The following is a 16,830-nucleotide window of genomic DNA, read 5'->3' as shown; positions in this document are numbered from 1 at the left end:
ATTAAACAGCCAGGAGCACGTCATGATCATACTACCATAGATAAAAGTAAAGTCTTATTTTTTAAGACATCCGATGAGAAAAGGGGAAACCATACTGTTGAAACTTGAAGTAAATGATTTCTAATTACTAATAACATGTGCAACACTGCTGACAGCAGGGCTATAGAACTTGCAATAATTATGGAGAGCTCAACCAGCAGCACACCAGACGTCATGCACATGCATTTTCCCCAAATTTTAATGAAAAAAAACAGTTTTTGAATAACGTAGCACGTCATTATGTGAGTGTTGAGTCTAAGGATGCAACACTGGAATAGTCTCGGGGCAGTAAATCTGTCATGTCTGCACTATATCACATATTTTTTATATTATATATACACTACACATATACTAAATATAGGATGCTTTAAAGTATTAGAAAGCTTCCAGAAACACTGTGGCCATTTCTCCAAAGTCTTTTGTGAATCACTTGTTTTACGGCATGCATTATGTAATTTTAACTGCAGTTTTATGAGAAGCTTACCACTTCTGATTACAATACTTTCTTTTCTGAAAGAAGATTAGAACTTGAAAAGCAATGGAAAATGTTAAATTTAATTTCCTTTACCATACTGATTTATTATCAATCTTAGATTCCATAGCTTTGCAAAGATCCAGTGAGGATCTCCAATTTTGTAGTCAAAAACAGCAACTCCCATTCTAGCTGGCAGCATCTAGTTCTTATTTTGAATGAGACTGGACTATCCAAACCAGCTCATCCACTGTGTCATAAAATTTCCTAATAAATTTCACTATCTATAAAATGTTGATTAGTTGTGCCACAATCTGTAATAAAATCCCATAAACCCCACAAAACTGCACCCTGCTGATTTACACTGTACTTACAGAAAAAAACCCCAGCCCAATATATATCTGCATGCTTTATTGTTACATTATCGCCACATTGACGATTACAGAAAATTTATTTTGCAATCATTTCAAGATAACATCTGAACATCTCCTGTGTTTGTATGTTATTGTAACATACTTTAAAATATCAATAATCATCAGTAGGCAATCCAGATAACGATTCTTTATTTTGGGCATGGTAATACTTTGGTAAGGACACCAATGTATAAACATGGATACCTGCAAACAATATATAATATGCTTTCATACAATGACATTTTCTAACCATATAGGAATTCCTGCACTCTAAAAGCCACTAAAGCTATCTTAAGAGTCATACTCCATTGTACAAACTTACGTACTCGTCTAAGTAATCAAAGACAAAATTCAGGTATTGTCTATATATATGTTGTGTATATTGCATTAACAACCAGAAGCAGTAGTTTGTCATTTAAAAGCATCCATGTTCCTAAGTTTCAGTACTAGAATGGAAATGTGGTGTTGCTTTCAGAAGACAGAAATATGCATTTCTACGAGCACATTCTGTGTGATTTCTAAACACAGAGTAGAGGTACCCAGCCCCATCTAACCGTGTGCTCCTACACTAGGTTATGCTTTGTTTTCCACTGCAGCCGGCGGAGTCAAGAGTGACCCAGCTCATCTTGAAAGACACTTCCATTTGGTTGAAGATGCCATACCTAAACTCTACCCAACTGTCTCGACTACATCACCACTGACTACAGCTGCAGCACAGACGCTACTCCAGATGTGGGCACAAAACCATCCAGCTCACTCTCAATCCAGCAGCTACCAGTACCAAACAACAGTGACAATCTGCTTCATCACTGACGCATCACTGACAGCTGCTGGCTGCACCATCAACAAGATGCCACCACTTTCTGTCCTGAATCTGCAAACGTTCCTCTGCAAATTACCTCATGCAGATATTCCATGAGACTCAACAATGCTCCCCTTGTGAATGAGTTACTCATGTGTGAATCACTTGTACACTCATGAGTGGCTACGAACAAGGCCTCAGACGTACCGACATCAAAAGCAGAAAGCATATTTTACAAATTATGCATATTCTAATACAGAATAATTCTTATAAACAATACTCGTTCCTTAAGGCAAGTATGGTCATTTAATTAAATTGAAAATAAGGACTGCATATACAGATTGTACATCCTTCCTTGGGTGTAGAATAAATATATCCATGCATATCCTTTGCAAAACATCATTTCCATTTCAAGCCTATGAAGAGATGGAAATGTCAAGTCCCTCTCACCCAGATGAAGTGAGTTATCCCACTTGTGAAATGGGCCATATTTCACATGTTTTTTTTGTTGTTGGTATTTTAAATCAGCTACTTGGGGAATTAGTATTTAATCTGCAGAAATTTTTAAACATATAGTATTTTTAAAACTCTCCTCACTGGTTTACTATAGTATCTGATTTGAAACATAAATGAACTAGTAAAACCCCATGTGAACCCAAATTTCCACTGATTTGCCAGGTGTGTTTGCAGTACTAGCTCCGGTACCCACTTTTTTGACATTATTAGAAGTTTTGTAAACCTAGAGAGTACTAAAGGCTTTACTGTATCTATAGTCGGTTAAAAACAGCAGTACACTTTAAAAATGTAGGTAGAATGTTTAAAAAATTTTTTTCTGGGTTTTACAGAGATGAGTTGCAGAAGGAAAATAATACAGCTAAATGATTTTGAACTGTGCAGCCAAAAGATTTAAACTAACCAGATTGCTCTATTTGAAAAGTAACTTTATTATTCCCTCATGTTACCACTGTCCTTATTCACAATAAGAAGTCTACGAAAAAACACAACAGAGGCTGAGTCATAAAGTTAAACATATTTACTAATGGTATCTCTTAATTTCAAACGGTGACCTCAAACTGTAAGTTAAAAAAAGAAAACATATTTTTCATCAGTTTAGTTTCTTTAAGTTCAGTTCTGGAGGGTCCTGAGGTCCTTCAGTTTGCTATTGGAATTGAGAAGTCAGCACCTCATAAAAATACAGCCCCCAGTGAGACCCACAAGACCACAAATCAGTTGCTTACAGCAGCAGCGGTCTTGTAACCTTGATTTCTCTCCCCTCTCCACACCCACAGACCTTCAAAGACTGTGCAAGTGCAAAGGGGTGTAAAGAAGATTCAGCTGGATTTCTGCCCACTTGAAAATGGTTTTGGGCTCTTTTTTCATCTCACTAGTTGAAATCAGAGGGCACAGCTACTGGCGTGTAACACCACAGGCTACTGAAGACTTCAAGGGTTCTACATAATCTACACAAACACCAATTTGTCTCAACCAGCTCCCTCCAGATAGTCAAGGTACCAGTACAAAAGGGCTATTCTTCCTTACTAGCTTAGCATAAAAACTACATCAACTATCTGCTATTGTGACTCCACAACTAAAAGTACAAGTTTTAAGCTCATTAATCGTCCTAAAGTTTTATCTTGGCAATGAGAAAATCTTATTAAAAACCCACCCTTAATCAGCAAATACTTAAAAGAGAATTTTCCATGTGGGATAGCAACTAAACAATGTCTTCATTTTTATTAACCCTTGAGAATTAAAGTAAAAGAAACAGCATACTATTTTAGTGATTCGACAGCGTGAATCCTAAAGGGTTTCGGTCTTATTTTGAAAACTTATTTGCTGATGGCAGTTTGGTTGAGATCTTGTCGGAGAGCTCACTTGCGAGGCTGGTGGATGTGCTGTTTGACATGTTGCGGGTGAGGAAGCTTTTCCACAGAAGGATGTGGTTTCTGATGAGCCACCTGAGCCGCAGCTGGAGGAAAGTCCTTATCGCCCTGTTCAAAGAACACACCAGGAAAAATTTAAGAAATCTCGAAAGTGTACCTTCCAGTTCAAATATATTTAAGTTTTAAAAGTGTGAAGAGCAGATGGAAAACACTGTTGCATGTTTCTCTGAAGTCCCCTTGTACACATCCTATCTTGACATTCTTTTAGCCAGCTTCAAAATTTCACTTATACAAGTTTCACTTCTTCCAATTACACATGCCATGCAAGAATGCAGTATCTTAAAATGATCCAAGGGGAAAAAAAACCCTCTCCTATCTTCAAGTGCTTAAAGGCTCCTCACGCTCTGCCACTTTCACTGGCTCTGTATGGTCAGATCTCCTTGACTTATTTGGTTTTCACAGAGCCACTGGTAAGAGGAGATTACTTCACCAGCAAGGTAAGGTAGCATGAAAAACTGCCTGCAGAAGGAAACCTACTGCAGGAATGCCAGTTCCGTGGGAAGAAAGGTGGGATCTAAAACTACTTTTGGCCCCAATCTTAGGGGTGGCTGGCTTTTAAGATTAACGTGTGCTTCTAGCCAGGTCTGCCAGCGTTAGTTCTCAAATGCCACCGCTAGGCAGGGTCAGTGCAGGTGTAACCCTTACGCCACCTGTTAACAACTGTCATTTCTAGAGTCAGTCCCATGAGGTTTTCAAAAAATAGCGGGAAACAACTGCTGCTGGTGCTCAGTGACGGGGGAGCAGAATAGCACCACAACTTCCCTCTGGGACAAACAAAAGTCAGAAGCTCCCTGTATGCCATCGGCTCATGGGGTGACAATCTTACACAGGCATATTTTTTATGAAGCTTATGTTTCAGATGGCGTGTTTCACACCTGACCCCATTTCAGTCTACTCCAAGTTCTTCCTTTCTGTTCTGACACGACTTTTTAAAAAATTTTAATCACTAGGTTAACTTTTACATTTTTTCACTACTCCAGTTTTCAAACTTCTCTGCTCAGACTTTTCATTTTATACCTTCTTTCCCCCTGATGCTGCTGTTTGCTTTTTCCATGCCTCTCTGAACCCTCACACCTTGTTGTCTCAAACAGGTGATGTGAATGCAGCTCTTCTATGACTCGTGGGTACTGTAACAGTTGAGCAGGTGACAGTCAGTCTAGTAAGTACGATAAGTACTGTAAGTGCTAGCAAAAAAATGCCTATCTTCAAATCATAACATTGTAAAATAATTCAGGTTGGAAAGCATCCCAGGATGTCTCTACTCCAACCTCCTGCTCAAAGCAGAGCTAGCTATCAGATCAGACCAGCTTACTCAAGTTGATTTTCAAGACCACTAAGGACAGAGACTGACTAGCCCCTGCGGGCATTTTCAAGCTTTTGCATTCCCACGAAGCTGGAGGCCTGTGTTTTTTAGTCTGAGATTTCCTCTGTCACTCATAAAAAAATACCACTACCCTACAACTGTTAAAGTGTTATAAAAATTACTAAACATTAATGCAATAATTAGTTAGAGGTTAATTAGGCATATAAATGCCTAAAGAGGTATCCACTTTGGTGCAGATGGAGCTCCAAGAAATACAGCAGACCCTGTCTACTTACCCCTATGGGCTGGGGAAAATGGCATCAGCTTACTCTTTCCACCTACGTGATCTGACACAACAATAGCATCTTACAGGTAAACCAACCTATTACACACCCCAGTGGTGTTAAGGCAATCATGATAAAGGTACTCATCAGGTAAAGCCATGATAAAAACCCTGTCATAGCACACAAGACATGAATTACTGACCATATGGTTAATGGCTAGTAAATACTAATGATTTAGCTTTTGGAATTCCAGGTCCTGCCTGCTGTTAAAATCCAGGGAATAATGCCTGGAAATCCAAGTACCTCAAGGCATATATGGCAGCTGAAGCACATATCTTCAAACATGTATCCTTGCAGGCAGGAGTGTTGCTCCTCATCAGAGATCAAGCTATAGCAGCAGATTACATGCAACCACTTTCAAAGAAAATGAATGCAGTAATATCTAGCTTAGATATTAAAAGAAGATCCAATAAACTGAAAGTGCTAAAATTCAAAGTAAAACGGTGGAAGTAATTTCAATAAATAATTTCAATTTCACACAAAAAGAATGCTCAAAGGGAATTACACAAATATACAAAACCTTAAGCCTCTTCTCATGAAAAAGGAAGGGGAATGAAAAAGCTTAATTTTGCTGTGATCAGTGATAATTCTGGAAAGCCTACAATCACTTTTCTATGATTGAAAGAAATTTAATGGCAATCTTACCCTAGCAATGACACCGGAGATGAACACCGTTGGTTTAGGTGGGCTGAAAAAAATAAAAGAGATTATTTGTACAAATTATTTAGCAGGTAAAAATGAAAATTATATCACACATAGAAGGCAAAAACCAAGTTGCACTTTTGGCATTTAATGAATGTTTCAAACAGACAACACAAATTTCCTCTTCAAATTACTATTGCCTTGGTATTTACAGCCAAGAACAGATCTATAGGTTTTGGCTGCTATTCCTTCACATTAATTGTGACAGCAGTAAAAGGCTAGTCCAACAACACTCTGCTCCTTGCTTAAAGCTGAGAGTCTTTGTTTGTTTGCACTGGTTTCTTAATCCTCAAATTTCATATATAAGCTGCCAGCAGTACTTTAGGCTTAGTATATTTGTATTGCAACAATGAAAACTATAGTTGGACTAAACTTACTGCTATGATAGAGAATAAAATTCAATTTGAATTTATATCTGTCAATCAAATGGATTAAGATTCTGTGTCTCAGGAAAACAACACCCAGTACTTTAAACTGAGATTCTCAAGCAGGTATTTATCTATCATGTTACATAGGAGAATCATGTCTGCAGTAAAATAAATGTTAAAAAACGTAAAGCAAAGTCTGCCCTGCTTTTTCATTGCAGACCTCCATCCATGCCAAATGAAAAAGACTCTCCACAGCTGAAATTCGACCCTGAAGTCACTAAAAAGGAGTGTCTTGTTAAAGTTGTAAAGGTTGAGGGCTGCCTTGGCTGCAGAGACCATGAAATGATGGTGGAGTTCAGGATCTCATGTGGCAGGAACAGAATACTGAGCAGAATTGCAACCCTGGACTTCAGTAGGCCCAACTTCGGCCTTTTCAAGCAATTGCTAGGGGAAATCCTGTGGGAAAGGGTACTTGAAGGTAAAGGGGCCCAAGATAGTTGGTTAGTGTTCAGGGACTGCTTCTTCCAAGCTCAAGATCAGAGCATCCTGACACATAGGAAGTCATGGAAGGGAGCCAGGAGACTTGCGTGGTTAAACAGGGAACTGCTGGGTAAGGTCAAGTGGAAGAGGAGAGTTTACAGATCATGGAAATAGGGGATGGCCACTTGGGAAGAATATAAAGCTGTTGTCAGAGGGTGTAGGGAAGCAACTAGGAAAGCTAAAGCCTCCTTAGAATTAAACCTGGTGAGGGGGGTCAAGGACAACAGAAAGAGCTTTTTCAAATACATGGCAGATAAAACTAACACCAGAGGCAATGTAGGCCCACTGATGAATGAGGTGGGTGCCCTGGTGACAGAAGATACAGAGAAGACAGAGTTACTGAATGACTTCTTTGTCTCTGTCTACTCTGCTGGAAGCTGTCCTGACAAGCCCTGTACCCCTGAGGCCCCAGAGGAAGGCTTTAGTTGATGAGGACTGGGTTAGGGACCAATTAAGCAACCTGGACATCCATAAACCCACGGGGCCAGATGGGATGCACCCACGGATGCTGAGGGAGCTGGCTGAGGTCATTGCTAGACCACTCTCCATCATCTTTGCCAAGTCTTGGGAAACAGGAGAGGTGTCTGAGGACTGGAAGAAAGCAAATGTTACTCCAGTCTTCAAAAAAAGGGCAAGAAGGAGGACCCGGGTAATTATAGACCGGTCAGCCTCACCTCCATCCCTGGAAAGGTGATGGAACAACTTATCCTTGGCACCATCTCAAGGCATATCAAGGATCAAGAGGGTCATTAGGGGCAGTCAGCATGGCTTCACCAAGGGGAAGTTATGCCTAACCTATCTCATAGCCTTTTATGAGGACATAACCAGGTGGATAGATGATGGTAAAGCAGTGGATGTGGTCTATCTTGATTTCATTAAAGCATATGACACAGTCTCCCACAGCATCTTCATAGCTAAACTAAGGGAGTGTGGACTGGACGATCAGGTAGTGAGGTAGACTGTGAACTGGCTGAAGGAAAGAAGCCAGAGAGTCGTGGTCAAGGGGGCAGAGTCCAGCTGGAGGCCTGTATCTAGTGGAGTGCCTCAGCAGTCAGTACTGGGGCCAATATTATTCAATATATTCATCAACAACTTGGATGAGGGAATAGAGTGTACTATCAGTAAGTTTGCTGATGACACCAAGCTGGGAGGAGTGGCTGACATGCCAGAAGGCTGTGCTGCCATCCAGTGAGACCTGGACAGGCTGGAGAGCTGGGTGGGGAAAAATCTAATGAAATATAACAAGTGCAAGTGTAGAGTCTTGCATCTGGGCAGGAAAAACCCCAAGTTCCAGTATAAGCTAGAGAATGACCTGTTAGAGAACAGTGTAGGGGAAAGGAACCTGGGGGTCCTGGTGGACAGCAGGATGACCATGAGCCAGCACTGTGCCCTTATAGCTAGAAAGGCCAATGGCATCCTGGGTGTATTAGAAGGGGGGTGGTTAGTAGGTTGAGAGAGGTTCTTCTTTCCCTCTACTCTGCCCTGGTGAGTCCACATCTGGAATACTGTGTCCAGTTCTGGGTCCCTCAGTTCAAGGAGGACATGGAACTGCTGGAGAGAGTCCAGTGCAGAACCATGAAGATGATTAAGGGAGTGGAGCATCTCCCTTATGGGGAAAGGCTGAGGGAGCTGGGTCTTTTTAGCTTGGAGAAGAGGATTCTGAGGGGTGACCTCATTAATGTTAATAAATATATAAAGGGTGAATGTCACGAGGATGGAGCCAGGCTCTTCTCTGTGGCAAACAATGATAAGACAAGGGGTAAGGGGTTCAAACTGGAACACAAGAGGTTCCACTTAAATTTGAGAAGAAACTTCTTCTCAGTGAGGTAACAGAGCACTGGAACAAGCTGTCCAGGGGGGCTGTGGAGTCTCCTACTCTGGAGACATTCAAACCCCACGTGGACACGTTCCTGTGTAACCTCGTCCAGATGTTCTTGCTCCAGCGGGGGGATTGGATTAGATGATCTGTCAAGGTCCCTTAAAATCCCTAACATTCTGTGATTCTGTGCTTCTATGTGATTCTGAAGCCTGGTCAGCATGAGGGATCAGTTTCCCTGGGCCACTGATCTATTGAACTGACCACCTCTACATGGAGGCCAAAGTACAGCCATGTCTAACAGCTCACCCATGGTGGTGGGCATTGCCACAGTGCTTAAATTATAAATATTTAGCAACTTCAGTGGTCTACTGGGCAAGTAAACCCATACAACTGCATGGGGTCTGCAGAAGGATGGAGACCAGGAGCTCCAGAAAATCTCCACAATAAAGATAATACTTCTGTCAGAAAACCATGTAACCTGAGGCATTGAGAAGGGAAAGAGGGTGTGGAGATGAAGTTGTGCCTCCCTCTGAGCACGCCCATAACCGAGGACTCGGAGCAGGTGGTTCATTAATTGGAGCACATGAAGGGTCCCTACTCTGTGATGTTATCGCTGACAAGGTTGGAACAACACAAAGCAAATACAAATCAAATGATTTATTAGAGGAATGATAAAGATTATTATGATGCACTTTACAACTACACAGCTTGTAAAGATTTATTAATATGATGCTATGTAAAGTTAAGGTAACAAGCAGTACGGTATTAGACCTTGAAATAATGGTCTAATAAATATTGTCTGAGCCTTGTTTAAGTGATGGTTTTGCTACACAGTCTCTTAATATGCTAGTTATTCAATAAGACTCATCACCCCTTCAAGAAATCTTTAGAAAGTCAGAAGGAGAAAGACAGGAGTAGAAAAAGGGAGAAAAGAAGGAAGTTCTGCTCTAAAATACCTCAATTTAAGAGTAGCAGTGATGTTTCCTGCAGGGAAAAAGAATATTTTGATAGCTATATTAGACTTCTTCAATCTAATCTTCTGCCAATATAAACTAATAGGAAACAAAGATCAATAGGAAAACAAGATCAATAGGAAAACACTCTCATTTTATCCTAATCGTACTGAGCCAAGGAGTATGTTACAGTTTGCATGGGATTTCCTGGATGCTGAGTAAAAAACTCGAAGAAATAACTCTGACTAAGAAAACACAGATGTACTGCAGTGGCTCAAGGTACCATTCATAAACTAACACCATGACACTATAAAGGAAATCGACAGCAAACAAAAAAAAAAAATGCATGGCAAGTTATTCTTCAACTATACATGGAATCTGGCTTTAGTCACACTCAGAGAAACAGTTGATTGCTTGATGTCACATTATTATTAATATTGTATAGTGAGAAATTCAAATCAGATTATTTTTTTTCCTTATGTTCTTTCTATGACCTTTCAGTGTTCACTATGCTTGGATGACACATGAAATTCAAGTAAATGTTTCCCAAAAAGAGCCTGTATTTACTGAATGTGCTACGGCTTGTCTGCCTAGCACCAGGCTGTATTATCTGCTGTCTGTTCCATACTTCCTGCTTTAAAAACAAGATAAATGCTCCCTGGATTTGGCTAAAAATGACAACCAGAAGGAACCTCGAGTGCACTGGCTGTTTCAAGCACAGCTTTTCCCACTGGAAATCATAAAAGTCTTCTCAGAAACCCTACTATCAACATTTAAAGGACCTGAGTTTGCAAGTGCCAAGTTTCCTGGGTACACAATAAATCTGGATAATGTTAAAATATTTGATACATTTTTGTACTTATTTTTACTTAGTTGTACGTTGCTTTGTCTAAGGAACTAAGCTGATGATCCTACAAGGAACATTTTCAGAATTAGTTAAAACCAAAAATCCAGTCTGAGATTTATGCTTCAGGTAGCACTGCGGAATTAGCTAGTATATCGTTATAAAGAAGACAAGAATTATCAGTACCACTTTCCTGGTAAAAATTATATCTTTCAGATATAAAGCACTTGAACACTACCATAAATAACATATTTAGCCCTGGTTCTTGGGACTGTCTTCAGCTGCACTGTCTTAGAAACAGAATGCTAATGATGACGATCCCACAGGTGCATGTAAAACACCTCACACTAACTCACCTAAGGTTAATGTCGAACATTTTAGAATAGCACAGGGCAAACCACTAACACATCCGGAACAACCAAACAGGAAACCAGAATTGTAAAAATGTATCTACATCTATATGCAGCTGAACAGATATATCCTTGACTTTCATCCTCTCCATGGCTTTTTGATTGGACTGTTCTTGCATTATGCTAGATTTTCAACTTCTAAATGGAAGAACTAATGGAAGCGCTGATGTGGCTTACAGCTCAAACACCTCTAACCTTCATCCACAAAGATCTTCTGTAGAAACCCCAGGACTCATTTCTGGCTGACCTGAGTTCCCACACTCAACTGCGGCACATGCTGTAACGAGGTTGCACCTCTCTGCTTCACTAATTACAATGGCAAAATGCTTTGTGCCTATGGAAGATACACCAGCCTCTTATGGAGTTCATTATCATGCATTATTCTCTTGCAGGACAAAAGACAAAAAGCTGGCCAGAAACTTGAATGATTGACTGTGTCTATATTTATGTTCTGCTAAAGCTACTGGCTTTCCCCTCAATTTTACTATATTGTCCCAGAAAAGATCTTTAAAAACTTAATATTATCAATTAGCTTTGATAATCTATAGAACCAGAATCAGGCCAGAGCATATATAATCACACATCTATACTAATGAAGAATTAAACAGAAGAGAGAAGGTCTGGATATTCAGTCACTGATTCACACTTCAATTCCATTCTTAATGAAAAAAGTATTTCTCCAGATTAACTTCTTCGCAATAAATTCCATCTCTGCTGCCAGACTCTCAAACCATTGGCATTTTCAGACCCAGATTAGCTGCCAGGACTATAAATCCGTAATTGCACTCTGGGACATCTACTGGGATTGCAGTGTTGCAACATCACTCATTATCTCTCCCAAGTACCCACCTAAAATAGAAACAAAAAGGGGGAATATGCACAGGCTATCATCGCTACATTTGAAAGCACTTTCAAGTGCTTTAAATTCTATTGGTGTTTTATTCGAAGCACAACCTACATTCCCAGTATTTTGTAAGCTGTGATGGTTGCTTTGAGGATATACTTAATCTGATGAAAATCAGTTTGACAGATGTTGTTTTGAAAACGCACCATGCCTTTGTCTAGGCATCAGTAAACAAGACAACGAAAAAATATTACTTTCTGACAAGAACTGATTTTGTTTATACATATATGTGCTTTAAAGCTATTTATTTTTTAACTTTAAATAAATGTGTATTAGCCACAGCCAATATTGTGCAAGGAAGACAATGGCGTGCTTGCCAAGACTGCTTAGAGTGTGTGTCAATACTTCCAGAGCAAATCTTTGTTTTGTTATAACATATGGAGAAAAAAAAACCCCACATCTGTTAAGATCTGATGTTCAAAGAACTCACTCTGATTTTATATGTGCCATGCTGCTAAGAATTGCACCTGTTTAACATCAGACTCTCTACTGGATTAATTCATCCTGATTGTGTTCAAATAAAATAAAGATTTCTATTATTTCATAATACATAGCTGGAATAAGATCTTTATCTGACATTGCAAGTATATCACAAAGAAAATGGAATACTTGAAAAGATCATTAACTAGCTGAAATGAGGCATGAATAACATTAAAATCTCATGCTTTCACCTTAGAGGGATTGGTTGAACTGAATTTTGACAGACATACTGTAAAGACAAACACAGTGACATTGGGATTATTGTGAAATCTCCCACAGGTCACAGAACACACATAGGGCAGATGAGTATTTATCCAACTCAATTTAAAAAAGAAAAACAGAATAAATTACTTTTCTACATTAACAGGCCATTTTATAGTTACTCACTGTATCCACCTATATATCCAGTGTGTGCGTGCACACACGTGCAGAGGCTATGCATGTATACACATACAGATCACACAGATTCACAGCTGTCTAAGGGTGGTCCCAAAGGCAGGGAAGAGCGCAGCACATTCCCACAGCCATGTGGGGCATGAACACCCGTGGCCACTCTCCTGTTTGCAGCATCTGAACCACCGACGGCACCATCACCTGACGGGCTGGGTCCGGATCTGATCCTGGTTTCCAGTGGCGAGTTGAATGGCAGATTCCATGTGGAGAAAGGACTACAAGCATTGCTCACAATGTGATCCAGAACAAAAGCCTACATTTAAAGTTGCCTAACCAGAAAACAGAACCATGCACATGCATCATCCCTTTCCACATGAGCTATAAAAACTCCTCAAATAGGATATGGGTCTTAATACAGCCAGCCAGTGTAGGAGGCTAGTGCTCCATGTTCACTGTTGATCCGAAAAAAAAAAAAAAAAAATGAAACCAACATGCTAAGACAAATAAAGAATGAGAAAAAGCCATGGTAAGAATGGATCCTCACAGTATACCTCATTTAAAATACTGTATTCAGTCCAGGAACACCACAAGTAAAGAATCAGACAAGAAATAAAGGTGGAAAAAATAGCTGAGAGAGCATGGAGAACCTTCTCCCCGAGCAGATAGCTAAGAACTATTTGCATATGGCGTACAAAAGAGTGAAGAATATTGTTCCCATTTACCTTCGTTATAGTAAAAGAAGAAAATTACACTTGAAGAAAGTAAAAGACATATTTAAAACTAATAATAGCAGATGGCTTTAAAATACCATAGGATTAAATGCAGAACCTCCTGAAAATAAGGCAGCATCAAGATCAAGGGTTTAGTGAGATTCAAAACCAGAATTAGACATTTATGTGATGCAAACCCATTCACATCAGTTATATTAGAAATGCGTAAAAGTTGTATGAATGCTGATGCTCCAGGGCTCAAGTTATCTTTAAACTGATCAGGACTACAAAGAAAGCTCTTCTGTGCAGAGGTTACACTTAGATATTACCCTTTCTGTCTTCGACTAAATATCACAAAAGATTATCTTCCAGATACATCTGATCCATCCAAAATTCATATACGTACTGTAAATCAGGGTACAAGCACAGCCTCAAGATTCCCAATATGCCAATATTTAAAACAGGTTAGCCTACTTTAAAAAAGACAGAACTACACAGATGTAAGGCTTCTGTTAGGCTAGAAGATATTTTGTTAAAATAGATCAAAAAATGTTAGATACTTTAAAACATATTAAGGTAATCTTCTAAATGGGAATGATTCATATTTGTCTTTTCATACTCATGGGAATTAAGACATGTCTTATCGTTGGTGATCGCATTTTGCTGTTTAAGTGGGCCTAGCAAACAAACATATGAAATATAATAATAATAGCATCACATGTTTATCAAAGACTTAAGAACCACAGATCACATCTTAATTTAAGTACCAGAGAATAACGGTGGTGTTTGTAATTTGGTGTTTCCTCCCTTTAATCAAATCACGCGGTGGGATGTACTGCGGCTCAGTGTTGGCCTCCAGCTGTGGAAAGCAAAGGAGAAATTCCCAGGACAGGCTGGGAACTGAAGAGGCACCTACACAGAACCCAGAGCTGCACCCAGCCCCCGGTACGGCGGAGCATGGGCAGCATGCGGGCAGCGCGCTCCCCCTCCCACCAGCACCCCAAAACTGCAGGCACCTGAAAAATGAGTAGAACCTTCTACTTGCCCACTATTTCCTTGCCCATTTCCAAATAATATATGTCATTCACTCTCGTTAACAAGTTGCTTAGGCAAGCAAAATGGAAAACCTATATGAAACTGTATGATTTGCAGTTACCCATTGATCCTCCAACTGTTACCTAATTAGAGCAAGTTCTGCTATCTTCTGCCTTGTCCTGGCATGATATTCACCCTGTGAACAGAAATTCTCCAAATATTCTGAGCAGAATTTGATCTACCGTCGACAAAACTTCAGATTTTAATCCTGCTCCGATCTTTCTGGAATAAAAAGCAATTTGGCCAGTTGTTCAAACCATCCAGCTAATCTTCAAGGTTGCTTGGGAATTCGTATTTTCTGGTTGTGAAACATGAAAGCAAACTAGTCGTAATTTCAGCCTAATGCCTCTTTAAAGATGTCCAGATACTTCTTTATAGGGTTACTTATTTGAATTTACATAGTTGCCTTTGATTTTGGCATTGTCTGCAAAAATAAATTCCAAGATGATTAAAAACACACTGAGATGATTAAAACCACATTTCTCAGCAATCGAGTAAAACTAACAAGCACACTGCTCATCAGCTTGCCTGAAATACTTTCCCATTGGTTATTTAAGTTATTAACTTTCTGGACAGAAAAGGAATAATTAGTCTGACTGACTACCAGAGGGAAATACTCTCGCTGATTGCATGGGGACACACAGTATCTGATATTCTATAATAACTTATCCTGCTGAGGTCATTTATTTATCTGCCATAGCTTTCAAACCTTTAAGATCACCCACAGGATGGCACTGTTGAACCTCTGAGTATTGTGTACAGTAAGCAGGGAACAACCTCAAAGAAATCCAGGTGCTGTGGCAAATACTACAACAAGTAAAAAGCAATACTTCCCCTTGATGCCAAATCTTGATGAAATGCAGTACATATATACACACAACACAAATCCATTCACATACCTACAGACACTACTTTTGGAAAACAATTTTCTTGTCTTTGTGTATAAGTCTGTGCCCTGATATACCCCATGAGAGAGCTTCTACTCTGCTAAATTGCTCCTCCTCATATGCAGGCAAAATTAATGAGTTTGATGGAAGAACTCAATGCCCTATCAGGAAATTTTAATGACTATTTGTTTTGCTATTCACACACAAGAAAACGGGGTGTCCTGATCTTTTAATGAGGTGGTAAATTACTGGCCATTCTATTTAATAGCAACTGACTGACATTCATTGTTCTTACATTCACTGTTAATGTATTGCAGCATACGGCCTGATTAATCTCACCAGCTTCTCATTCATCTTTGTTTTTAGTGATGTGTTAACCATAAAAGAAAATAGTTTAAGAAACATATCCACCATCTCTTATCTCTATTGCTGTACATGACATTGCTATCAGAGAGCAAATTTCTCTTTCATGCCTTCTTCTGATCACAAAATGATGATTTAAGTATTTCACCTTTTCTACAGACTTAGAGGATTTAGAACTAGTCTGTAACTCTCCAACTGCTGGTTCATTTATTAGGGTTCAACCCTGTTATCACAGTATCTACATTAGCTCCTAGTGAACACCAGCAACAAACTTCCCATAGGCAGTGACGGCAGCACTAGCCCACTTAATATTTGTAGCCCTGTAGCCACTTAACTGTGGAAAAATGAGCGCTTTGAAAACTGACATAGCAAGCAGCACTTAAATGGTGACACAGCTCAAGGGAAACTAAAATACGCAATGAAGTAGGGTAGACCAGAAGTATTTGCAAAATGGCCAGCAAAAGCCATGGTTCAAAGGGGAAAGAGGACCAAATCTTCCACATACGAGTCAAATGCTGTAGCGTATGCACCCTCATACTGAGAATATAGCGGCTGTGGGCCTGCATTGCAGTGTCTCAGCTCGAGACACATAAGCCAGCTGTGGCACGGCTGTAGCTCCTCCATCTCCTGGAAGAGGAAAGATGGAGTGGAACCAAAAAAAACCGATGTGACACTGTACTGGGAATACACAATGTGAATGCAATGAAGGAGACACAGAAGGCAGGAGCTAATGAGAAGGTGAAAATCTTCTCACTCCTGCCCAGATGAACCTGTGCTTGTCTCAGAGAGACACAGCAGTGGCCCAGAATTGCCCAACTTTTCCTGTTAGTTTGTATCTGAATCTTGCTTTCCAATGCCTCGAGCCACTAACTATTCAGTAGATGTGCACCTCTCACTCTTCTACTGCTTGAACGATTGCAATACCACTTCTTATTACCACAAGCTACATTGCAGACACTCAACGTACATGTGTCTGCACATGCATAAATGCTACATCATCTTCCACAGCACCATTGTGAGGAGTCCTCTCAAACAATTTTACACTA

General features: G+C 39.8%; 1 protein-coding gene across 1 annotated transcript in view; it reads right to left on the bottom strand.

The window, feature by feature from the left end:
• Window positions 1-907: 907 nt before the first annotated feature.
• DAP (death associated protein) overlaps window positions 908-16,830 on the bottom strand; it is a 57,581-nt gene continuing 41,658 nt past the window's right edge. Inside the window, exons 3-4 of the mRNA XM_065052661.1 lie at window positions 5,962-6,004; window positions 908-3,717 (exon numbers count right to left, since the gene is read on the bottom strand). Of these exons, the coding sequence (XP_064908733.1) occupies window positions 3,598-3,717; window positions 5,962-6,004 (163 nt within the window). The 3' untranslated portion in view covers window positions 908-3,597. The remainder of the gene's footprint in view (window positions 3,718-5,961; window positions 6,005-16,830) is intronic.

This window comes from Columba livia, chromosome 2 (assembly GCF_036013475.1).
Source record: "Columba livia isolate bColLiv1 breed racing homer chromosome 2, bColLiv1.pat.W.v2, whole genome shotgun sequence".
Taxonomy (NCBI): domain Eukaryota; kingdom Metazoa; phylum Chordata; class Aves; order Columbiformes; family Columbidae; genus Columba; species Columba livia.
Note: the sequence above shows the minus strand (reverse complement) of the source record. Positions and strands in the feature narration are given on the sequence as shown.